This window comes from Meles meles, chromosome 7 (genome assembly GCF_922984935.1).
Source record: "Meles meles chromosome 7, mMelMel3.1 paternal haplotype, whole genome shotgun sequence".
Taxonomy (NCBI): Eukaryota; Metazoa; Chordata; class Mammalia; order Carnivora; family Mustelidae; genus Meles; species Meles meles.
In genome coordinates this window covers 103,670,067-103,695,504 of record NC_060072.1, presented here as the reverse complement: position 1 = coordinate 103,695,504, position 25,438 = coordinate 103,670,067, and the positions used below count along the sequence as shown (strand labels likewise).

General features: G+C 40.3%; 1 protein-coding gene and 1 long non-coding RNA gene across 3 annotated transcripts in view; one reads left to right on the top strand and one right to left on the bottom strand.

Moving 5' to 3' along the window:
- The window catches only part of C7H12orf56 (chromosome 7 C12orf56 homolog), a 95,827-nt gene extending 85,284 nt beyond the window's left edge, over positions 1-10,543 (top strand). Inside the window, exons 9-13 of the mRNA XM_046013227.1 lie at positions 991-1,114; positions 3,503-3,577; positions 4,129-4,203; positions 8,038-8,216; positions 10,417-10,543. Of these exons, the coding sequence (XP_045869183.1) occupies positions 991-1,114; positions 3,503-3,577; positions 4,129-4,203; positions 8,038-8,216; positions 10,417-10,543 (580 nt within the window). The remainder of the gene's footprint in view (positions 1-990; positions 1,115-3,502; positions 3,578-4,128; positions 4,204-8,037; positions 8,217-10,416) is intronic.
- The window catches only part of LOC123947186, a 120,055-nt gene that overhangs the window by 79,574 nt on the left and 15,043 nt on the right, over positions 1-25,438 (bottom strand). For both annotated transcript variants that reach the window (XR_006819716.1, XR_006819717.1), the window contains exon 2: positions 15,622-15,682. This is a non-coding gene — a long non-coding RNA (uncharacterized LOC123947186). The remainder of the gene's footprint in view (positions 1-15,621; positions 15,683-25,438) is intronic.

The following is a 25,438-nucleotide window of genomic DNA, read 5'->3' as shown; positions in this document are numbered from 1 at the left end:
AGAGTTCTAGAGTCAATAAAACCCTATGATTAAATAAGCATTTTAAGAAATGCTTCATAAAGCAGTTTCTTTGTCCTGGAGATAAACAGTGCATGTGAGCATATTAAAGCTTCTGAGAAGTCCAACAGTAAAGATATTCAATGAATTTGGTTTAACCAAGTATCTCCTCTACCTCTTCTATCACAGAATCTATTTTGACTATAATATTGCCTGGGATTAATAGTCCATAAAAGGCCCTTTGTGGGGGTACAGAAAGAGCTCTTTGGAAAATACTTTAATTGAAATCACCCAAATTTCCCTTAAGTCCAGACTTACTAAGTTTTCTAAGCTATGTGAACTTATAGAACTATACTTGCTTTGAGGAGTGCTTGGGTGGTTCAGTCTGTTAAGTGACGGACTCTTGATTTCAGCTCAGGTCATGATCTCAGGGTCATGAGATGGAGCTCCTTGTCAGACTGCTTGCTGGGCGTGGAGCCTGCTGAAGATTCTCTCTCTCTCCCCCTCTACCCCTCCTTCCCGGCTCTTGCACTTGTGCACACTCTCTTTAAAAAAACAAAACACAGGGGCACCTGGGTGGCTCAGTGGGTTAAGCCTCTGCCTTGGGCTCAGGTCATGATCTCAGGGTCCTGGGATCGAGCCCCGCATGGGGCTCTCTGCTCAGCGGGGAGCCTTCTTCCTCCTGTCTCTCTACTTGCCTCTCTGCCTACTTGTGATCTCTCTCTCTCTGTCAACTAAATAAATAAAAATCTTTAAAAAAAAAAACAAAACAAAACACAAAACTTGCTTTGAGTCAAAAGACCAAGAAATTATATATTTTCATTTAAATGTTTTACCACTATTCCATTGTCTGCATGTCCAAGGATCCAAAATTCAGTCAAGAATGGTCTGCAATGCTTTACACTTTTAATTATATTCAATGCCTACAAACTTGGCTTTACTGTTTTTCTTTTCAAACTTTATTCATTAATTGCCTTTTATTTATTTTTTCAGGGGAACACTGTTTAATCTTTTAGTAATTTTAATTAGTGAACCTCGGATTCCGAAATCTTGTCCAGTGTTTGATATCCAGCTGGTGGCTAATTCAACTTTAGTTGAGATGTCCTTTGATGCTAAGGTGAGATGAGAATTTGGGGGTAGACTAAATATAATATGTAGGGGTGCCCTAGCTTCCTGTCTTCTAATGTGGAACGTGACATTGTAGAATATAGAAATATAATTAAATCAAAGAGTAAATATTTTGCATTAACCTCAAAACTTAGATGGCTATTCTGTCAATATTAATATATCTATTTTATATGTTTTAAAGTATGTACACTAAGAAAAAAGTATGTATACTAAGGAAAATAATTAGTATTCAGTATCTATTAGATAAATCTGTTTCTATATAAAATATTTATGTATATGTAATTCCACAGTAGGGATCTAATAGTAAAAAAGCACTGTCTTTTTTTTTTTTAAAGATTTTATTTATTTGAGAGAGAATGAGAGAGAGAGAGAGAGCAGAATCAGGAGGGAGGGAGGGGGAAAAAAAGAGGGAGAAGCAGGGATCCCGATGTAGGACTCGATCCCAGGACTCTGGGATCATGACCTGAGCCAAAGGCAGATGCTTAACTAACTGAGCCACCCAGGAGCCCAAAAGAACAGTCTTTAAGAGATTTTAAGGTGAACTCTTTTGCCTTAGTTTACCATCTCCTTACCTATCTAAGAAGTATAAACTTAGCAAGAATTACTTGTTTTTCCAAGGCTTTACTAAAACATTAGAAATATCAGATTACCTAGAAAGCACATATTCTGAGAGAATAAATCAGATTTTTATTAGTTTATTAGTTTATTTTTATTAGTTCTGAATTTTTTTAAAGGATGGGATATGATTTGATTTTTTTTAAAGGATGGGCTGTGATTTGATAGTTCTTAGACCTATAATTAGAGTTATGTTTTAGAAAACTCTTAAATGTATTCATTCACTCAATAAATATTTATTGAAACTCTGTGATGAGCTAAACAGTATGCTAGGCAGTGGGGTCCAAACAAGAAGCAAAACAGACACAACCTCTGCCCTCACTGGTTTATAGTCTGGTTAGAGACACAGATATTAATTAAATATAGCATGAATATAATATTCATCTGAATGAATATTATAGAACTATTCATATATAAACATTAGAGACTATGCGGAATATCTATGATACCATTTTCACCAGTGGAGTACGTAATATTAGGGTTTAAAGAGTAGGATGGAAGCAAGACTCAGGCAGGACTAAGAAGCTAGTGCAGACGTCCAGATGAGGAATGACAGAGGCCAGAGTGAAGCTATCCTCAACCCCCAAAACGAGACTTAGGCTTTCATTTTAGAGCTCTCCTAACTTCCTATACTCTTGTTTCAGAACTCCTTCTCAGTTAGCAACGATGCATTTATTTATTTGATTGTTAGACTGTTGTTAGACTATCTTCCATGATGGCACGGTCCATGTCTCTGCTGCTCCCCACTGTATCCCCAACACTTAGTACAGTGTTGGACACATATTTGTTGAGTAAATTAATGAAGAAAAGAAAAGGGAATGGTAGTTGTAAAGAGAATAGATTCCAGAAATGTTTAGGAAATTGCATGGATAGGTTGATGTTGAATAAATTGTGAAGATTGGATGACTTTTGGATTCTGGCAGGGTATCAGATAAGAATGAGAGCAAGAAGAGTAGGTTCAAAAGGGAAACAATGAATTTGGTTTTGGATTAGCTGACTTGATTGATTGTATATCCCTATAAAAACATATAGTGGGCAGAATAGATAGGTCTGAGTTTCCTGCTTTTGGACTTGGTAATCTTTTGTGCCTGGGCTATAAGTGCAGCCATGAGCAGATATGTACATTTTGGTTCCAAGGTCTAACACAGTGGGAGATTTCAAGCTAGAGCTCTTTCTTGCAAAGAATACTGTCAGGGAAGATGTGTTGGCCTGTATCAATCTCCATAGGCACAGCTCTCATGCACCAAGTGGTGTATGGGCCAGAAGAGTTACTTGAGGCTAGAAGACAGCCTCACTAACTGGAGTTCTTGCAAGAAAAAGAAGTAAAAAATCTCTAAGCCCTACATTTTCCCATTTCACAGAGGGAGTTGTAGTTCATGCTGGGCTTAAGCCTAAATTACCCAGAGAATCTCCCACCTTAATTCTAGGGAGCATATTTCAATAGTCTTGAAATGAGGTAGGGTTATTGATCTGAATGATTTTGCAAATCAAGTGTGCAGGGTTTTTTTGTGTGGTAGCATTCTATATCTTTTTTCCCTGATCCACTTTCATAGACATTATTCAATGTGTAGTCTTTTTATGAGCCATTTTTGTTTGTTCATTTGTTTTGAGAATATCTGAACCAAACAGAATAGGAAAACTGACCACACTCATTTTATTTTCAGTTAACCAAAAATTCTTTTATAAGTACCTAATGTCAACCAGGAGAAATTACCATTTTTTGGATCTGTTAATTATCTTGTCTTATTATTTAAAATTCCAGTTACAGAAGCTTATTGTGGAATATACAGACACAGCTACGGCACTTTTATACGAGATACTTCTTGTCTTTCAGCAGGTACCATACATACTTTTTATCATACATCTTATTCTATATGATTGTTATATATATCATATGACTATTACATACCTATGATTCTATATCATATGAATAATAATATACCTTTAATATACTTGTATTAGAGATGGTCTCCAAAGTCAGCTAACTTTAATGATACTACTTTTGCTCTCAAGTACTCATCCAGTTTATCTCCCTAAATACTGATTTTACTTTTTTTTTTAAAGATTTTATTTATTTATTTGACAGAGAGAGATCACAAGTAGGCAGAGAGGCAGGCAGAAAGAAAGGGGGAAGCAGGCTCCCTACTGAACAGAGAGCCCGATGAGGGACTCGATCCCAGAACCCTGAGACCATGACCTGGGACGAAGGCAGAGGCTTAATCCACTGAGCCACCCACGTGCCCCCTGATTTTACTTTTTAAATTTTTTGCTAAATACTGATTATAGAGATTTCATTAATCAAGATAAAATGTATTTGAGAATGAATATCCTTTCATGTACAATTTGGACTTCATGAATACAACTTGTTTATTTCCTCGAGTCTTTCAGGGAAATCTTGGATTGGGATCCACCAAGTTTGCTATTAGCTGGATGATGTCCTTCCTCCAGAGTCGTCCTCCCACAGTAAGTACTGGGAAGCAGAAACAAGACCACCACTCACAGCTAATTAAACAGGTGCTCTTGCACTTAGTAATAAAATGCAAATTTTCTCTATAAGTAGTGATATTTATAAAACAGAAGCAAAATGTAAATCTGATTATTTTATTATTTAAGTAAAACAAAGCATTTTTATATTTGGGTCCTGAGTGCTTAAGGTACTGAAATGATATCTTTTTTAAAAAAACAATTCTTTTTTTTAAGAGAGAGAGAGAGAGAGACCATGAGCAGGGAGGGGCAGAGAGAGGGAGAGAGAATCTTAGGCAGGTTCCACTCAGCACAGAGCCAGATGCCAGGCTCAATCTCATGTCCCTGAGATCACAACCTGATCCAAAATCAAGAGTCAGATGCTCAACCAACCGAGTCACCCAGGAACCCCCTGAAATGATCTCTTAAATGTGATCTTCACTTCATGAAAAACCCTAAGATATATTCTGTAGGAAACAGAATGCATTAAAATATTGGCTGCATAAGTAAGTGAAAATATTAACATTTGTCTTTTTTAAAAGATTAATTTATTTATTTGAGAGAGAGAGTGAGAATGAGCAGGAGGGAGGGGCAGAGGAGAGGAAGAGCTTCCTCAAGCAGACTCTCCACTGAGCAGGGCTGGATCCCAGGGTCCTGAAACCATGACCTGAGCTGAAATCGAGAGCAGGCTGCTTAACCGACTGAGCCACCCAGGCACCCCCTGAATGTTTATGTTAAACACCGACTATGAGTTGGCGAGTATGAATTAACACTGGGGATCACTGGGGCTCTCTGTCCTGGTTACTGCCATCCTGGTCCATAGTACCACTGTCTCTGTCTTTGACATTACAATCACATCAATGTGGTCTGTCCCTATCTTCCCACCAGACTCGTCAAAGAGATCTATTCCAAAAAATCTGATTATGTCATGCCTTGCTTTAATCTCTCATAAAAAAGAGCCTACAAGGCTCATCTAGTCCCTCACTCTCCCTTTGTGGGCCTCTTACTGCCCACCTCCAGCACCCCCAACTCCATTACAGGACCTTCACCGTTCCTCCTCTGTCTGAAATGCTTTTCCCTCCTTTTTCCACATCAACTCCTACTCATCCTTTAGGCCTCAGTGTCCCTTCCTGGAACAGGGTGGGGGATTATTTTCTCATCTCTGACTAGATCAGATTCCCCATTATCGGCACACATAGTCATAGCTTGGGAAGACCTCTTCCTTCCCTTCATAGGACTTGTTACTGTTGCAGTTGGCACTTGCTGGCGTTACTCTCTGGTTCTTCCCTGTGTAGACATTAGTGCCCACATACATCCTGGCTCTCTCTCCTTCCACGCACACAGTAGGATTGTACTGCCCTCCCCACCTCCAATTAGGTAGGTCTCTGTCCTTGCTTTTGCCAGTGGAATGTGAGCATACTTAAGTAGCCTGTGCCACTTCTTGCCAGAAGGTTTAAGAGCAAGTGCAAGCTTCTCTGCATTCTCTTTTCCTTCTGGCCTGTTGAGTGGCAGCACTGAGAGTCCTCAGTGACTACAATGAGTACAACCCCCTGCCAACCCATAAGGGACATACAATGTGAGCAAGTAGTAAACCGTTGCTGTTTTTGTTACCACAAAATTTCCCGAAATTTATTACCACAGTATAACCTAGTCTGTCAAGACTGACACAATGTCATTCTCCCCCAACAGACTCCAAGTGCCACGAGGGTGGGAGCTATGTTTGTTGTGGTAGGCACATAATGGATATTCAGTAAAAAACCTTCTGAATTAATTCTATAAAAAAGTTTCATCCCTTAATCTCTTCTCATTTCCCCAAACTTAATTTTCCTTTATTCATTCATATATTCATATATCCAATCAACATACATTAATTGGAGATCTCTTCAAAAAGTAGTAAACCCAACTAAATTTTCACTGCTAATGGAGGATTTGACATGACATAATATGTTCTCTTTTCATATACAAACATGGTGGCCATCAGTGGTTCCCTCCTTTGGGTATTTTCTATAGTTATGCTGAATATGTCCTCGGGAATGCAGATTTTCTTGCCAGATCCCTGTGGCGTATGTTTACAAAAGTCTGGTTAGGGCCAGAGGGTAAGTCTGGTTAAGGCCCTTGAGCTGCCTTATACAGAGACTGAGCCCACAGACTTGGCTCCTTTAGCAGCACACAGATGCTAACTAGTCTCTCCTCACTTCAAGGAGTATCGTCAAGTTCTAGTCATTCATAGCAACAGAAGCTCTTATGTGCAAGATGCAAGACCCTTCCTTTTTCTGTACAGTGGTTGCAGACTCTATCATTTGAACTGACGTGTGAAGTCTGGGGGTACTAAAGACTTCAAGCCACAGGGAAGTTTCTTTATCAACCTCTAGGGTTGGTTCACCAAAGGAATTGAGTTGAGTATGAAGCCAGTCTGTGACCATAAAGTATGCTAGGATAAAAGGTGGCAAAAGGACCACTACACTGTTGAAAGCTTCAATATTAACTCCATTCTAAAGAATATGGGTAGAAACTGGCCATTTGAGAGAAATGTGCAAGCAAGAAAACTGTTGTGATCATTGAAGCTACCTGTATCTCAGTCAGCTCTGGCTGATTGTCTTGCTTGGTAAGAGCAAGATGCAAAAGAAGTTACAGATTTAATCCCCAAATGGTCGTTGCTTTGTTCTACTGCTCCAGACTCCCCAACCTCAATCTGTGTTTCCCTGATGCAGTATTTAGTCAATACAGGTAAACAGATCTGGACTGCAGAGAACCCACTCCAAACCACCTGTCCTACTTCAGAAGGGCCAATAGCAACATCAATAGAAAAGGCAACATATTTATTGATACTAATTTAATGGGCATGCAAAGGGACCTGGATAGAGCTTGAAAGGACACTAGAATGCCTTCCTGTTTTCATAGTGCCTACATTTATGGGTAGTTGTTTAAAAATGTGCCCCCCCCCCAAAAGACTTGTGGAATCCATTATTCTTGGTTTTTGTTATTTGGTTCTGTTTGTGTGTATGTGTGTGTCTGTCTGTTTTCTAAACGAATCTCTACACTCAATGTGGGGGCTTGAACTCATGACCCCAAGATCAAGAGTTAAATGCTCTGACAATGGAGCCAGCCAGATGCCCCTTGGTTCTGTTGTAAATGACATTTTATGGGTGTGTGAGAAGCGGCAACTCAATAACTTCACATTATTGCTACTACTTCCATTTTAATTTCCCCCTCAGAAATGATAGCAGACACGCTCTTGATGAAAACCCCAGCTAACAGGGACATCTACAGCACTTGCTTGTGTCAAGCCTGGTTTTCTTTGCTTTTTCACTTAGTGTTTCTCACCGTGTTGCCTGAGGAACAAAGGCATCAGAATTGTTTATGGTAAACATCTTGAGGTGGGGCTCAGGATTCCGCATGTTTATTGAGCTGCCTAGGTGATTTTTATGCATACTAAATTTTGAGAACAACCACCTTGGGGGAACCCTCTTTCAAAGTCACAGGAAGTTTATCTTGGTGGGCCATGTGTCCTTCACAGTAGAAGAGAAGAGAAACCATCTTCTACCCTGGAGGAGGCCACGAACCTTTCCAAGCTCCCCTTCTATCCAATGTTCTCCTTTTACATTGGAGCCAAAGTTCCTTGACAGTCAGTATTCATTCTGCTTCCACTTAGAGGGGGTGAACGGTAAACCCAACTGGTCTATGGTCTGGTGCCGTTTCCATGAGAAACAGTGCAAGAGTACTGGTGTAGGGGTGGGGAGGACTTTGGCCTAGCTTTAGAGGTGAGGGCCCAGCTGATACAGGTGCCTTATGGGTGGCATGCAGCCTACATGTAACTGCTTTTTTCTCATTTAGATCACTTTCGTGGCCAGTATTGTGAAACAAATGGTAAAGGGGCTTTCAGCTTCATTTCCGCGGCTAAGTCCCAGCCAAGCAGTTCTGCTGTATCAGCAATTTTACATCCTCAGGAGCTGCCTGCAGCACAGCAAGACTTTAGCTGAGTATATTAGGAACGACTACAGAGAAGAATTCAGGTAAGAAAAGTCTGATTCGAATCTGCAGTAGCATCTGCTCATTTCTGATTTTCAGGCAGAATCTTTAGAAGAAGCGAAGATGGGCAATTCTGGTTTTGTGTTTAATAGCATCTCAATTTGACCTGTGGAAAGGCAGGGTTAGGGGGCGCTCTAAGAACCACTGCCATTTGAAGTGTATTTCCAGGCTAGAAAAGATTAAGGAAACCTCACACTCTTCTCTGAAGAACTGTTCCTGTGTCATTGTCTTTGTGGCTTTTCACATGCTGTGAGGATTTTCACATGCTGTGAGGAATCAAGAGGAACAAACCCTACGGGAAGGGATGACGAGTTAGGGATGGCGAATTTAACTGAAGCACTGGGGGTGTGGGGAAGCAAACCACAGCTGATAAAGGAGAAACAGTTAACAAGCGTGGTTATTACTTTGTTTGTCTCCTTCACCCCTCTCTTCCTCAGTCAGCAAACAGTAAGGAAGAGCTACGGTTAACGAGCTTGGGTTTCACCAGCCTGGGGGTTCTACAACTCAGGGCCGCCTCCTCCTATTTCTAGGCGGGCAGCTGCTCAGCTCCGCATCAGCACCTATCAAGAAAAATACCCAGCTTGCCTCGGACTTAAGATGAAGAGGGTACAGCAGGCATAGCTTTGTTCCCAGTATGGGTGCAGACATAAAAGGTTGTAGAGGCATACATTATGGCCCTAGAATGGCTTTTTAAAACATTCTGGCCCAATCTGTGGACCCTGTTTTTCCTCCATGTGGTTTTACACCCTAGGTTCCACTCTGGCTCCTATAAAAGGGATTTGTTTGGCCTGCTCAGAGTTGGTCCATACAACCTAATTTTTTTCCTCATTTTTTTTAAGGTAAAATGTATAGAGCATGACATTCACTATTTTAAAGTGTGCTTTTAATACCTTTCACAAGGTTGTGCAACCATCACCACTGTCTACGTGCAGAACATTTTCATCACCCCTAAAGAAACCCAGTGCCCATTAAGCAGTCACACGCCATGGTCCCCTCCCCCAGCCCCTGGCAACCACGAATCCACCTTCTCTCCTTGTGGATTTGTGTATTCTGGACATTTCATGTAAACAGAATCATACGATACCTGGCCTACTCCTACTGTGTCTGGCTTCTTTCACTTAGCATCATGTCTTCAAGCTACGTCCATGTTGTGGCCCGTATCACACAATCCAATTTTCCAGTGTTAGTTGTGCACATTTAAAAATCCAAACAACTGGCACCTGGGTGGCTCAGAGGGTGGAGCGTCTGCCCTTGGCTCAGGTCATGATCCGGGAGTCCTGGGATCAAGTCCTGCATTGGACTCCCTGTTCCTTGGAGAGCCTGCTTCTCTCTCTGCTTCTCTCTCTGTGTCTCTCATGAATAAATAAATAAAATCCTTAAAAAAATAATATAATAAAATCCAAACAACTACCAAAACAGTGTCACATTCCTGAGTGACAAGAGTTGGCAGGAGCCCACTAGCAGCTGCCCCCTGCACCCCTTAGTGGCCCTGCCTCCTCTCCACACTCACCTGACCTTCCTCCCAATGGGTTACCTTGGGCGTTTAGGTTTGTGATCCTTGTTTTAAACTGATTTATTAACTTGCATGCATTAGAATCACCAGAGAAACTATAAAAAAATACTGATACCCAGTTCTCATGGAGAATCTTCAGTGGTGGGGCCCAGTACTGACATTTTAAAACCCTCCCCTGGTGATTCTAATGCGCAGGCAGCCAGGGGTTGAGAGCCTGTCTTTTAACCCATCACCGGATGGTTTGTGGCTTCCTCCCTGTTGTTTCTTTGCCTGGCCTTTCCCAAACTTTTACTAAGGTCGTGGGGATGAACACTACCCTTCACAACCTGACCCTCTGATTTCAATTTCCTGTGTACTGCCCAAGCAAACAAGAAGCAGGAGCCTCAGCCCACACTGTGGTGAGGACAGTCCTGGCTTCCCTACTCATGCCTTGATAAGGGATACATCGTGAATGAAATTCACTTCTTTGCTGTCGTCAAGTGTCTCAATGGGCTGAAAGGCACACATGTCTGAGATCTTCTAGGTCACCCAACAGCTGAAAATGTTGGCTATATCTTGCAGCTTAGACCCCCATATCCAACAGCCCTACGCCAGTGAGTGTATATGTGCTGACGTAACCAATGTGAAATTCTCGTTTTTAAAGCTATTTTGTTTCTTTTTATGATTTGCAGGTACTTTATTCACATGCCAGCCTTGGAAAAAAGGCTCCCATTGTGGTACCCTCTTACCCAACCTACTATTCAACTTTTTCATGAAGTTCTGAAATTAGTTGAACAGAAACAATGTGTGAAATATTAGTAGAGTATAAAATATTAACAAGGAGTCAACCTAATATTTGTGAGAAAACTTGTTTGATTTGTTTAATATCTGGCTATCCCTGTGTCTCATAAACAGATTTTTTTTAATGTTCCAACAATACCTGTAAGAGAAGTCCTGAAAGTTTTTTATCTGCCACGAAAAAGAAACTTTAAATACACCGATACTTGTAAAGTGATGCTAAAAACAAGTGTTCCTCTAAAAAAGTTTCTAAAAATAAAAAACTACAAAGGGAACAGAAGGCCATGGAGAACAACTGTAGAAAGTACAACCTGATCAGTTGTGTTGGTGTAATAATGGTGAGCGGTAGAAAGTCACTGAAATGTCCAAAGATAAACTGTCATTTACAAAGTGATCATTACAAGAAATGCCGAGCAGCAGGATGACACCCTCCTTCTCCATCTGTAAAAATTCTAGTGAAATAAGTATTCATGGGAGAATGAGCAGAAGAACACAGGCATAACTGTAAGGAAGGTCAGATCCTCATTTATCTTAGGGAAGGAAGCTTGGACTTTCTTAAACACAATTAAGTGCATTCTGGTGCTCAGTTCAGGCACCTGTGGGCTAGTACAAGCGATCTCGTAGAGTCTCCACAGAGGAGAAATCTCTAAGCAGTTATGGCTCTCCCAACCATTGGGAAAAAATGTCTTCACTATACCTTATGGCAATAAAATAATCCAACAAAAACTTCACTTTAAGCTATTGAATTTGGACTTTCAAGAACTTAGAAAGTGGAACCTTTATTTGACCTACCATGACTTGAAGGAGGATCAGAGAAAACCCCAAAGAAAGAGCTCCCAAACCAGATGTGCCCAGGCCGTGCACTGGAGAGAGGATTAAACTCACTCATGACATCTGGTAATGCAATGTGGCTGAGCCATTAATCAGCTACTTGACCCCAAACAAGAAGTCTACTCTGCTGTGTGGAAGGGTGGGATGAGATGTTCTGCAAGCTCTAACATTCCCCCTTCTTAATGCTCTGTGATGGGGCAGTGCCTTCCTCTGCTATCCTGGCCCAGCGGGTGATTTCACGTGGATTCCATATAATCCTGCTTTCTTCAGACTGAACATTTCCCTTTCAGCTGTCCCCAACATCAGCCCACAAAGCGTCCAAGCCCTCTCCACCATCACCCATCAAGGACTACAAGTCTAGTTTCCAGTGTGAGGGCAGTGATGGAGGGCGTGGAATGGTGTCTGTGAGTGTCCTGGGCTGTCAGATGAGGGAATACTCCCAGGAAGATGGTCAGTCAGAAGCATATGAAAAGATTTGGGGGACAAAGGCAACAAGACTTCAAACTGGACTAATGATGGACAGTGGGATGACCACTGGTGAATGGCGGAACCCACAGAATGACAAGAGGGTCAACTCAGCTCTGCCTCAGCTTCTAAACAGTGCCTTGGCTCTGGGCCAGTAGTGGTGCCAGCTCCAGAGAGGGCTTGGGCTTCCCTCCCATGTGTCTGAGGTGCAGGATGCCTTTTCTCTCCCACTGTTCTCTTTCCTTTGAGAGCATGCGTTATCAGATCCGTGGGAGGAAAGCTCCGTCAAAACGCATCTGCGTCCTTCCATGTAGGGCTCCATCAGCAGCACTCTTGAAAGCTAATGGCTGCATTTTTGTCATTTTGATTTTCTTAAGGCATTTGTCTATTTGTTTGCACATTGTGGGAGGGGAACCCCCAAATCAACACTTGAAAGGATTATCCTGCTACAGTTCTTTCCCACTGTTTTTTGCATTGCTGCCAAAGCCAAGAAAGTCATGAAATAATCCGTCTCTCTTAGTGATCAGGCACATTTGATTGACTAAATATTGACTTCAATTACAGAATGCTTTTAGGAAATCTAACTGTAGAAAAATTCTGAATATGAAAATCACATATATAACTTTCTACAAATAAAAAGGGTCATCAAAAATGGAAGCACACATAGCTAGTTTTAAGGCTGGGCTGAAGATTCTAGACTCTTTGACCACTTTCATAATACAGAAGTATTGCCATTTACCACCCACACTAAAAATAAATTCACGGTAGTAAGCTCTACCACTCTGTATATAAATATATGTGTGCACTGTATGTGTAAACACATATCTATAATAGGGGGTAAGAACATGGGTTTTGAGTTTAAATGAGTTTTTTTTGTTTGTTTGTTTGTTTTAAAGATTTATTTATTTGACAGACAGAGATCACAAGTAGGCAGAGAGAGAGAGGAGGAAGCAGGCTCCCCACTGAGCAGAGAGCCTGATGTGGGGCTCGATCCCAGGACCCTGGGATCATGACCTGAGCCAAAGGCAGAGGCTTTAACCCACTGAGCCACCCAGGTGCCCCGAGTTTTGTTTTTTTTTTTTTAAGGATTATTTATTTATTTATTTGACAGAGAGAGAGATCACAAGTAGGCAGAAAGGCAGGCAGAGAGAGGAAGGGTCTTTGCTGAGCAGACAGCCCAGTGTGGGGTTCGATCCCAGGACCCTGAGACCATGACCCGAGCTGAAGGCAGAGGCTTAACCCACTGAGCCACCAGGTGCCCGAGGTTAAATGAGTTTAAGTTTAAATGGTTGAGGTGGTTTTTTTTTAAGATTTTATTTATTTTTTTACTTATTTGAAAGAGAGACAGAGAGAGCAGGCATATAAGCAGGGGGAGGGGCAGAGGGAGACGGACAAGGAGACTCCCCACTGAACATGGAGCCCGAACCAGAACTGGATCCCACAACCCTGAGATCATTACCGGAGCCAAAGGCAGCCACCTAACCGACTGAGTACCCCTCAATGGTTGAGTTGAAATCTCAACTCTGCATTAGGTTTTGGACACTGGGAAATTCCTTAATATCTCTATATTTCAGTCAAAACAAAGATAGTATAACCTATCCCTAGGGTTGTTAAGAGCTTTTATACAAAGATGGTGTTAATGCACTTATCATGGTATGTGGCATGTAATAAGGATTCAGTATGTCATGTTTATTATTATTACCATTATCATTAATATTATTAAAATAATATCAACGCTGGATAAGAACTTATAGATTAATAAGTACTGGCCTTTAAAATAAACAAACAAATAAATAAATGTACTGGCTTTATTGTTTTGGACCAACTGGGGGACTAGCTACTATACTCAGAGAGCCCCTGATCAATATAACATTGAAGAACAGATTCATTTGGTTATTAAATTAAAAAATTCAATTTTCTATTAGCAGGAGTGTGATTTAATGGACAAATGACCATTTCTATGGCTTACCACCATGAAGGACTGTGGGCTCTAACTGATACTATCAGTGCAAGAGCTATGTGGGAAATATTCTTCCAAGGATAGACAGAAAGTGTTTTAATCATGTAAACTTTTTTTTAGCCTTTGACTTACACAGCATGAGCAGGGGGAGGGGCAGAAGGAGAGAGAATCTCACGCAGACTCCCTACTGAGTGCAGAGCCCAAGTCAGGGCTAGATCTCACCCCTGAAATAATGAATGGAGCCGAAATCACAACCCTGAGATAATGACCCGAGCTGAAATCAGGAGTTGGACGCTCAACCGACTGAGCCACCCAGGCGCCCCTTGATGGCAATTTCTAAGCAACTTTTAATGGTGTTAAGTATCTGATTTCTTTTTGTTCATTGTGTTGTCCATTGCATTCTAAAATGCAAAGCCGGCTTATAAGGTCTAATCGGACTTGGGTCTCTGTAGGAGGGAGACAGTCAGCAACTCTCCATCCAGTCAGACCCAGCACTCCTGTATCTGCATATCTGTGATTTGGGGTCTGAAGATTTTTCCATTTGGAAGGCAGCATGACTTCTTGGCTAGAAATCTCAGCAGTATAACTCTGCGGCATAGAGTCCAGATGCTACCTCAGAAAGACCTTGTTTTGATTCCTTCCTGCCGACTTCCTTGTCACCAGACTTTTGGCAAGTTACTCAACCTCTTTCACAACTTCTGCTTTATCAACCATACAATAAGAAAAAGCTCACCTTAAGGCTTTTTGTGAATAGTCCTTCATTTATATATAAACAAATAATTCTATGGCTACTATATACTGGGACAAACCACATGGCATTTTCAATATCCACAATTTCATATAATTCAAACAAATAAAAGCCCCTCAATGAATTGTAGCTATTATCCTAATAGACACACTAACTTGCTTGATGAACTCATACTTTAAACACTAATCATCTAATTTCTCAGATGGTATTACATTTTGTTATAACCTGGCTCATTATTGTATAGTTTCGGTAAACCTTAAACTATCTAGCTCAATTACATATTATTGAGTGGGCATAACATACTTAAGCATGTTCAAATGGAATTTTATATTCTCTTCCTTGCCTCCCCCCAAAATAAAAATCTGTTCTTCCCCCAGTCTTCTCCATGAATGGTACATCATTCATCCCACTGCCCGAAAGAGAAACTTGACAAACCTCTTGGTTTTCTCCTTTCTTTTTATTCTCCAAATACAACTGACAAAACCGTAAGCTATTTACAAATGTCCCATGTGATGATTTCATCAGCCTAGACACGGTGAAAGGATATTCCCCCATCCATCCATTACTTAGTTTGGGTTTTTTGGGGGAGAACATTCAAGTTTTACATTCCTAGCAAGTTCACTTATGTAACATGGTATTACCAACTACAGTCACCACGTCACACACGAGACTCTCAAACCTTCTTCATCTCACTACTGAAAGTTTGTACCCTTGAAAGTTGGGAGAAGTAGCAACCTCTCCCTATTTCCCCTGTGCCCAAGCCCCTGGCAACCACTTTCTACTCTGCTAATATGAACTCAACCTTTTGTTCTGTTTTGTTTTGTTTTTAAATAAAGGGTTGTTTAAAGCATCTAAGTTCTGGATTGGTTTATTTTTATTTTTTCATACCCTAAGTATTTTATTGTTGTTGTTGTTGTACTTTACAGAAACATTATTGTCAAATAGGATACATGATGCAGAGAAAAATTTAAATACAAATATTTAGGTAGTAATAGGAACTCTACCCATTTTCACTAATCTTCAGTTGTTATAATCATGAATTATTCTAACCCTTGCTGCCTTCCCAAAGTTCAACAGATAAATAATGAAGCTCACCTTCACAGGAAAGACTCCATTTATCTTTCCAGTGTTTCCTGTTTTCTTTTCCTTTCTTTACCTACAGGAATGATAGAGAAAAAAAAATCATATCACAATCTCCCATTCTCCCTGGAGAGGTTTATTAAATAACAATAGATAAACAAAAAAATCAAAAACATTTTCATTTATTTTAAAAGGCAGTGTTAGGGTAATTACAAATTAAGTCACTTGCCACAGTCAGGTTCTTTAGCTAAAGCATTTCACTTGTCTATATGTTCTTGCTATTTTCTCCCACTTTGTTAAAATCATATAAATGTTCTCTTTTGTCACTATAAATGGATTCAATAATATTCCAAAGAGTTCTTCTAGTACCTTTAAAACAGAATTTCTGGGGCACCTGGGTGGCTCAGTCATTAAGCGTCTGCCTTTGGCTCAGGTCATGATCCCAGGGTCCTGGGATAGAGTCCCTCATTGGGCTCCCTGCTTGACGGGAAGCCTGCTTCTTCCGCTTCCCCTGCTTGTGTTCCCTCTCTCACTGTGTCTCTCTCTCTCAAATAAGTATATAAAATCTTTAAACAAAATAAAACAGGATTTCTATCTGTGCAGACAAGGCAGGGTCCACATGAGCACTGTCCCTTACCAGGGAGGGGCCCTCGGAATCTCCTGTGAGCGCTAAGGGTATGATAAGCACGAGGCAGACTGAGATTGAGTCTTCCCTCTACCCTCCCTTGTCCAGCCAGTGCTTAGAAGGGCCTGGTGAGAGAAGGTTTTCAAGCATGAAGGAGACGAGGTATTTGAAGGTTAATTGGTCAGATATGAAAGATTTCTGGCTTCTGGGTTTGGGGAAACCTTGAGTCAAAGGATCTTCTTTTCTTTCCATTTCATTCTAATCTGCTTTTCCTTTCCTCTTGCTTTCTACTTGGAAGGTGCTTCTGACCCTGAAGAAGTAAGAGGGACTCTGGATAAAAGAAGGCAAAGGCAAAAAGGCAAAAGAAAAGGAAGCAAGGTTATGTGTCCCCAAGATTCCTGAAAAAGGCAACAAGGACCTAAGTGTCCTTCTAGGTGGCCCATTGCTCTGAAGGCCCCGGGAGAGGTGTGGGGTTTCAGAGCAGAAGTTACGCCTGTAAGTAAAGATGCTGGAATTGACCAAAGCCCTATCTTACTTCGCCCTCTTTCTACTCCGGAAGGCGACGGGGACAGAGCTGTAGTGGTGTTGGCAGTGCTGTGGATACAGTGATCTGTTTGGCCAGCGAGGAAGGCAGTGGAGGAGGGAGAAGGAGGTTGTAGATCAAGTGACACAGAGGAACTGTGGGGTTCCGTGGGCTCTCTTGTAGTAATTGCCATTGTTTATAATGTTTCTACAGGGAAATGATTCTGTCTGCTGCACAGCTGACCTACAAACCAATGTGAAAAGGACACATTTATAAAGGGAATGTTTTACTTCTATTAGCAACTACAACCACCAGAGGGCACAGCTGCATTAGAAAGCAAAACTTTCCTCTACGCAGGAGAATTGACTCCCAAACTTTTAAAATTCCTGGGACTTTCAAAATTAAATTATTTTTTGTAGTCATGCTTCTTAAATATGTACTAACATAAATCTAGGTGTAAGAAAACTCCTTATGCTCTTATTAAACTCCCACAAATTTATGATTGTAAAGTCTATAAAATTTAATAATTAGTATGGTTAATGCAATGCATGCCACTTTGCTGAAACTCCATCTCTGCTTGCAAAATGAATATGGTAGAATGTACGACATAAGCTCTTGAGTTCAGTATCCTGCTACCACGTTTCACTCTCCTCTTTCAGAATTACTACATGTCTTTATTTACAGGCCATGCTGTCCTTTGACTTTGCTTGGCCTGAACATTTCCCTATCTCTAAGTAGAGTTTGCTTCTGTTCTCCTTTGGACCAGGGACAATTAAAGTTTCCCCACTTAGGGAAAGACAATGGATCAGTGTAAACAATGCAAACACCCGCATCTCACTGAAAAGAAAACCAAACATTAAATTCTCTAAGAAACCCCACAGACTTCCAAGTTGAACACTAGTCCCCAATTTGAAAGGGTCTCCTACAGAGGATAAGGAGCTCACAAACTGTTTCAAATATGGTAACTTAAACTCCAGGTTTATGCCTTTTTCTTCCCAGTATCCCCTGTTTCATTTATAAAAGTGTCCTGGCATGGAGTTTTAAGATCAGCAAAGACCTGTGCCTTAGCAGTAGGAATTAGGAAGCAAAGACATTAAAGCCACATACAGAAGTTTCAAAGACTTCTCCCAGAGGCTTATCTAGTCCAATAGGAGTGAAGCTTTGGGGGTTAAACCAAACTTCAGACATGTTCTGATCTCCTTCTGTGACTCAGAGGTCTTAGGGGTTCCCACTATTCCCCACCTCAAAAAGCAGACTACAAGAAAGGAAATAAAGTGAAAGATTTCATCACCATTAGGATCCTCTGCTATCTGAGAGCACATAAGGTCATTTCAGGGTAGGAGGAGTGAAACTTCTCAAAGAGCCACATTTACTCAGAAAAGCTGGAAGATAGGCCAGAAGTTTTGTAACCGTATGACATAATTTGGCTAACATTGTACACTGGGTTATACAAAATGATTCCTCATTGCCAAGTCTCAAGACTAAATTCAGCTGCCAGTGTGACTTCGGATGGTTCAGTGTTAACAATAATGAAAAGATGCCACAAAATAGTGAATTTTAAGGAGACCAAGAAATATTCCTCTAAAACATAAAGTATGCTGAGCATAAGAGAAAGAGTGTGTGTGCGTAGTGGATCATGTCCAAGAACTAAAGCAGTCCACGGGCTGACATTTGTTGAGATTGGGCTGTTGAAGTGATGCTGATGAGAGCATTCTGGCAAGCTGGGGTCCTCGTTCCTTCAGAACAGGACTATCACTAGCATTATTTCAGACTTCATCAAGCCATGACTGGAACAGCGTGTCATAATGGACAGGAACGGGAAAGGCAGAAGAGTACCATCTGTCTCTGGCACATGTGCCGGGGCACTCAATGTGGGCAAAATGTCTGACGTGGTCTGTCAAAGGTTTAGGAGCTTCCATATGGTTTTCAAGGATTTTGTCCCAGAGAGAAATCCATCCAATTCAATAAGCATCTTTTCTGAGTTTGTTGGGTACTTAGGGCATAGGAAAAAATAAAAACTGGGTCCCTGCTCTAATAAGCTAAGTTTTCTAAGCTAAATCTTGAGTACAATCCTCAAAATTTTTGCCATATCGTCTGCATTTTTATTTACTCAATATTTTTCTAACATCATTATTTACTAAATAATTTTCTACTCTGTCTACCTACTCTGGCCATGTCCTAAAGGATATTTGGGAAATCATGGAGTTGATGTTTTAGATATATATTTTAAATACTTATGTGCACATATATTTCAAATGTACATTTTAAAAAAGATTTTATTTATTTGAGAGAGAGAGACTGAGAAAGAGAGAGAGAGAGAGCACGAGAGGGGGTTGGATCAGAGCAGGGAACCCAATATGGGACTCGATCCTGGGACTCCAGGATCACAACCTGAGCCGAAGGCAGTTGCTTAACCAACTGAGCCACCCAGGCACCCTCAAATGTACATTTTTAAATAAACACAAATTTTAAATTTTTATATGTCCTTTTCTTAGACTACCTAAAATAATCTTTGTACCCCACTATGAGAATGACAAAGATACTCAAAGAAAATATTTTATAAGGGCAGAACAGGTCAGATGATAAGAGACACAAAGAAAGTATTACAGGATATCACAGGAAGAAGAGTTTAGTTTTGATTGGGTACATCAAGGAGACCTATTTTTTAAATTTTATTTTTATGTTATTTCATATTTTACCCAATTTTTATTTAAATTCTACTAAGTTAACATACAGTGTAATTTTATTTATTTTTTTAAATTGTTTTATTATGTTATATTAGTCACCATACAGTACATCATTAGTTTTTAATGTAGTGTTCCATGATTCATTGTTTGAGTAAAACACCCAATGCTCCATGCAATCTGTGCTCTCCTTAACACTCATTACCAGGCTCACCCATCCCCTTACTCCCCTCCTTTCTAAAACCCTCAGTTTCTTTCCCGGAGTCCCTAGTCTCTCATGGTTCATCTCCCTCTCCAATTTCCCCCCCTTCATTTTTCTCTTCCTTCTCCTAATGTCCTCCATGCTATTCCTTATGTTCCACAAATAAGTGAAACCATATGATAATTGTCTTTCCCTGCTTGATTTATTTTGCTTAACATAGTCTCAAGGAGGCCTATTTAGAAGATTCTGTATTTGAGGAGATTTTAAAGATATCTAAGTCTGTGATAATTTTTTAACAGTACAGAACATGGAAAATGGTAAGATTTGACAAAGCTCGGTGGTTGGTGAGTGCACAGATATTCCTGTATTATTCTCTTTACTTCTCTGTATACTTGAAACATTTCACAGTAACAATAATAAAGTGTATCTAGGGTTTGGAAAGGAGAAAAGCATTCCATGTAGAAGAGAAACTATGAATGAAAACACAGAATCCTGAGGGAGCCTGGGTAGCTCAGGTCGTTAAGTGTCAGACTTCTGGGTTCAGTTCAGGTCTTGATCTCAGGGTCCTGAGTCCAAGCCCCATGTTGGGCTCCATGTGGAGCCTACTTAAAAAAGAAAGAAAGAAAGAAAGAAAGAAAGAAAGAAAGAAAGAAAGAAAGAAAGAAAGAAAGAAAGAAAGAAAAGCAAACACAGCATCCTGAAATTCTGGCTGGGTGGTTTAGTCAAAGGTCTAGTCAAAGGTGAGTATTGGGGTCCCTGGGTGGCTCAGTTGGTGGAACATCTGACTGCTGGTTTCAGTTCATGAGAAGAAGAAAAAAAAGGAAAGGTGAGTGCTGGAAAATTAGGATGCTGTCAGATCATACAGACCCTGGTTAAATGGTCCTAAGAGCCTGCGGCTGTGGGAAACCCTTAGAGGATTCTGATAAACAATGTATGATCAGAGCAGCAGATTAGGAACAGAATTCTATGAGAAATTTGTAAGAAGGGGAGAGCCCAGATTTGGAAAGATCTTATAATAGTGATCCAGGTGAAAATACGGTGGTCTACCTAAATTCCAAAATATCCTGATTTTTCTCCTTGTTCTGCCAGGTTGCATTCTATTTTCATTAAGGAATAAAACAAATCCAGGGCTCCTGGCTGGTTCAGTTGGTAGAGCATGTGACTCCTGATCTCAGGGTTGTGAGTTTTTCAGCCCAATGCTGGGTGTGGAGCCTACTTGAAAGAAAGAAAGAGAGAAGTTGGGAGAGAGGGAAAGAGAAAAAAAAAATTCATTTCCACAAGGCAGTCACATTTCCTCCTTCTTTCCCCAGATGGTCTTATCCAACTATACTGAATATCAGGGTTTATAAATGTTCTCTGTAAATGGTCAGATGGTAAATATTTTCAGCTTTGTAGGCCATATAGTCGTTGTTGTAACTACTTAACTCCACTGTAGGGAGAAAAGCAGCCACAAACAATACACAATGAGTGGGTGTGGCTATATTCCAATAAAACTCTATTTATAGAAACTGAAATTTAAATTTCAGATAATTTTCAAGTATCATGAAATATTTTTCTCAACACGTAAAAAATGTAAAAACCCTTCTTAGTTTTCAGACTATAAAAAATTGGCTTCAGATTAGAGAAATGCAAAATAAAACCACAATGAGATACCACTTCTCACCCCCTCGTTGGCTTTATAAAAAGATAATAGCGGTTCTTGGCAAAATTGGCACCCTCACACATTACTGGTGAGAATGTAAAACGTCACAGCAGCCTTGGAAAACAGTCTGAAAGGTTAAACATAGAGTTACACTACGATCCCGAAATTCCACTTCTAGGTATATACCCAAGAGAAATGAAAACATGTATCCACACAAAATATCATACAAAAAATTCATGACAGCATTACTCATAACCAAAATGTGGAAACATCCATGCAATAAATTACTTGGTAATAAAAAGAAATGAAGTATTGATGTGCTATATGGCTGAATCCTGAATATATGCCAAGTGAAAGAAATCCGTCCTAAAGGACCACATGTTTCATGATTTCATTTACATGAAATGCCAGAATAGGAAGATCTATAAAGAAAAATATAGGATTAGTGATAATTACAGTTAGAGGGGAACAGGGGAAGTGACTGCGTATGGGTGTGGGATTTTGGGGGTGTATGATGACAATGTTACAAAATTAATTGTGATGATAGCACAACTCAGTAAATATACTAAGCACCAATGAATTGCACTGTATAAGGAGGAATTGTATGGTATGTGAATGTTATCTCAATAAAGCTGTTATAGAATAAATATTAACACACTACAGGCAGGTGGTAGTTGCCAGCCTCTGCTGTAGAGACCAGATAAACTGGTTCCTCCCAGAAGCTTAAAAGGGGATTCGGCTCTTTGAACTTGGAAAATTCAATTTAGAAGAGCTGGAAGATGACTGTAGTCAGGCAGGCCTTTGTTGTTGGGACTTGCTGGTGAGGGGGTCTAGATGTCTTAGAGACGTGTGATGTAAGCAATGAGAAACTACCATCAACCTGGTGGTTTGTAATTAAAGCCAGGAACTCAGCCCACATGCTCAGACACACTCAGACTCACATTCTTTCCAGTACGGGGTTCTTGCATAGACTCAAGGCTGTGAAGACTTTTACTTGGTCCCAGCCAAGCTTCCCAGGGAAACAATCATTTTGTCTATTTCTCTTCTTTTCTTTTTTTTTCTTTTTAAGATTTTATTTATTTATTTGACAGACAGAGATCACAAGTAGGCAGAGAGGCAGGCAGAGAGTGAGGAGGAAGCAGGCTCGCTGCTGAGCAGAGAGCCCAATGCGGGGCTCGATTCCAGGACCCTGGGACCATGACCTGAGCTGAAGGCAGAGGCTTTAACCCACTGAGCCACCCAGGCGCCCCTATTTCTCTTCTTTTAGAAGAGCTGGCTAGCTAGCTGAAATTCCTCAATCTAAATTTTTCTTCTTAAAAAAAATTTTTTTATGGGGTGCCTGGGTGGCTCCGTGGGTTGAGCCTTTGCTTTTGGCTTGGGTCATGATCTCAGGGTCCTGGGATCGAGCCCCACATTGGGCTCTCTGCTTAGAGGGGAACCTGGTTCTCCCTCTCTCTCTGCCTGCCTCTCTGCCTACTTGTGATCTCTCTCTCTGTGTGTCAAATAAATAAATAAAATCTTAAAAAAAATTTTTTTCTTAAATGGGAGCCTGGCTGGCTCCCCCAGGCTCAGTTGGTGGAGCATGTGACTCTTGATCTTGATGTTGGGTGCAGAGATTACTTAAAATAAAATCTTAAAAAAAAAGAGTAAAATAAAATAAAATAAAATGAAAAACTGGTGAAAGCTTGACTGGAGGAGCACTCATTTTAGGAATAATGCTTTTAAGAGCCTAAGAAAGTTGTAATCTAGGACTGCACTGATCAGAATAAAGACTGTCCCAAATTTTGTGAAGGACAATCTTAACCACTTCTTTGTATCTTTTGGCTTAAGTCCTTAGAATCTCCCAAATGAGGTATTACAAACCTTCTTCAGGAAGGCTAAAAATTTTAGGAAATAAAGCACATAGCAGGGTTTCTGCTTTCAAGAGGTTAGGTTCTCAAATAACTTCCAGGCTCAATTCTGAGATAATTTGTGCTCCATTTCCTCTCTCTCTCTGCCTTGCAGGTGGTGATAGTTAATTAAAAAAAAAAAAAAATGGAAGAGAATCTTTGGTTTTACCATTATGTGTCAAGAAGAGGTCATCTGTAGAAAGAAACGTTTAATACTATGCAGACCTCTATGAAGACCTTTGTCTCATTCGCAAATGGATGAATGGACAAACTGCCACCTTTTAGTAATGTAGGCAAGAACGAAGGAATGAATGGAGGAGTTTAGAATTTAACGATCTATATATACGTAAGCAAAAAGAAAAGATTTTCTTTGAGGAGCACAAGATATGAATTTTAATGATGTTAATAGTGTCACTAAAAGAACTAACAAGGGGCACCTGGGTGGCTCAGTGGGTTAAGCCTCTGCCTTCCGCTTGGGTCGTGGTCTCAGGGTCCTGGGATGCAGCCCCGCATCGGGCTCTCTGCTCGGGAGGGAGCCTGCTTCCCCTTCTCTCTCTGCCTGTCTCTCTGCCTACTTGTGATCTCTGTCAAATAAATAAAATCTTTGAAAAAAAAAAAAAGAACCAAACAAGTCCACAATCATTTAAAACACAAAGGAAGAGTCTAAATGAATGCTTCAATCTCCTACAGAATGAACTAGAAAGAAAATGTTGACAAAGATACATTTACAATCTAGTTCTGGAGCTCAAATACTGTTCATATATGAGAACAACATTTTTATTAAAAATGATTAAAAAAAAGTTTGCTGGAGTTCATAGTTCACCATTAGCAAAACTGGTTACTATAATTATTCCAGCAACTAGTCACTGAGCATCAACCATGTGCTAGTCACTGTAAGGAATAAGACAACCCCGTGTCTGCCTTCAAGAAGCTTACTATATAGCAAGGGGAAGAAGCTAGACACAAAAATAATTATAAGGCGGTTGATAATAAATGACCAGGAGGTATGAAGTTTGTGAGTTATCAGGTGAAAAAGGCTTTTCTCTTACTGAAATAATCAGTAAAATTTTTATGAAGGAAGCGGCATTTGAGATGAGAAACAGTAACATTTTCTCATGGTCTGGGATATGAGAGAAGAGCATTTGGTACAGGAACGACAAAGTACAGAAGTGGGAAAGCAGGAGAGGTTTTTGGCAAACTGAACAGCTATTTTGCCAGAGTGTAAACTACTATCTATATATTTTTATTTTATTTTTTTTTTTTAAAGATTTTATTTATTTATTGGCACAGAGACAGAGAGAGTACAAGGAGGGGGAGGGGCAGGCAGAGGAAGAGGGAGAAGCAGACTCCCTGCTGAGCAAGGAGCCCTGTGTGGGACTGGATCCAAGGAACCTGGTCCATAATGAGAACCGAAGGCAGATGCTTTACTGAGCCACCCAGGAGTCCCTATATATGTGTGTATATAAAAAAAAATATATATATATATATACATATATATATATATTTTTTTTTAGAAGGAAGACAGTAAGAAAATACAACTGGAAGAGCAGGTAGGAATCAGACTATGAAGGGCTTTTCATTCATTCGTTCACTCATTCATTCACTCATTCAACAAACATTCACTGAGCACTTGTGTCTAGCATTGTGCTAAACACATTGGCAAAAAAAAATCCGAGAGGAGACTTGGATGCTATAAGCCCATCAACTGTGTATTTGTTGACTTTCACAACTAGAGGCCTAATCATTCCTTTGATAAAATGAAGTCACATTATTAGTCTGCTCCCCAAGTTTCATATGGAATTAGTCCAGTTTATCAACAGTGGTGGTCTGAATCTATGTAAAGAGAAATGCCTTTTTCTCTGTCTCACAGGGGTTCAAAAGTAATTTTGAGGAAGAAAGAAACACATTCGCAACCAATTATATTTTCAAGTTACACTCTAGTTTCAAGGAACTAGGTCAAATTCCTTAGCAGGTTTGGAAGGATTTAACCTGCTCCTTTCTGGGAATAGTGACTGGTCCACATGAGGTTGGGAGGTTGGTTCTGCTCAGTTTATCCCAGAGAGGGTGGTAGCATAATCATGCCTCCATGGTTGACCCACCCAATGGGTCACATTTGGGTTTTATCCACAGGAAGCTACTGCTGAAGAATTCCAAAGACAAATTCTTACAGCTGATTTCAGTCTCAAACACGAGTAGAATATCAATCTGTAAACTGAAGACAGGCACACACTGAAGATCTGCTGAAACTGTAGGAACTCAGAATTTAA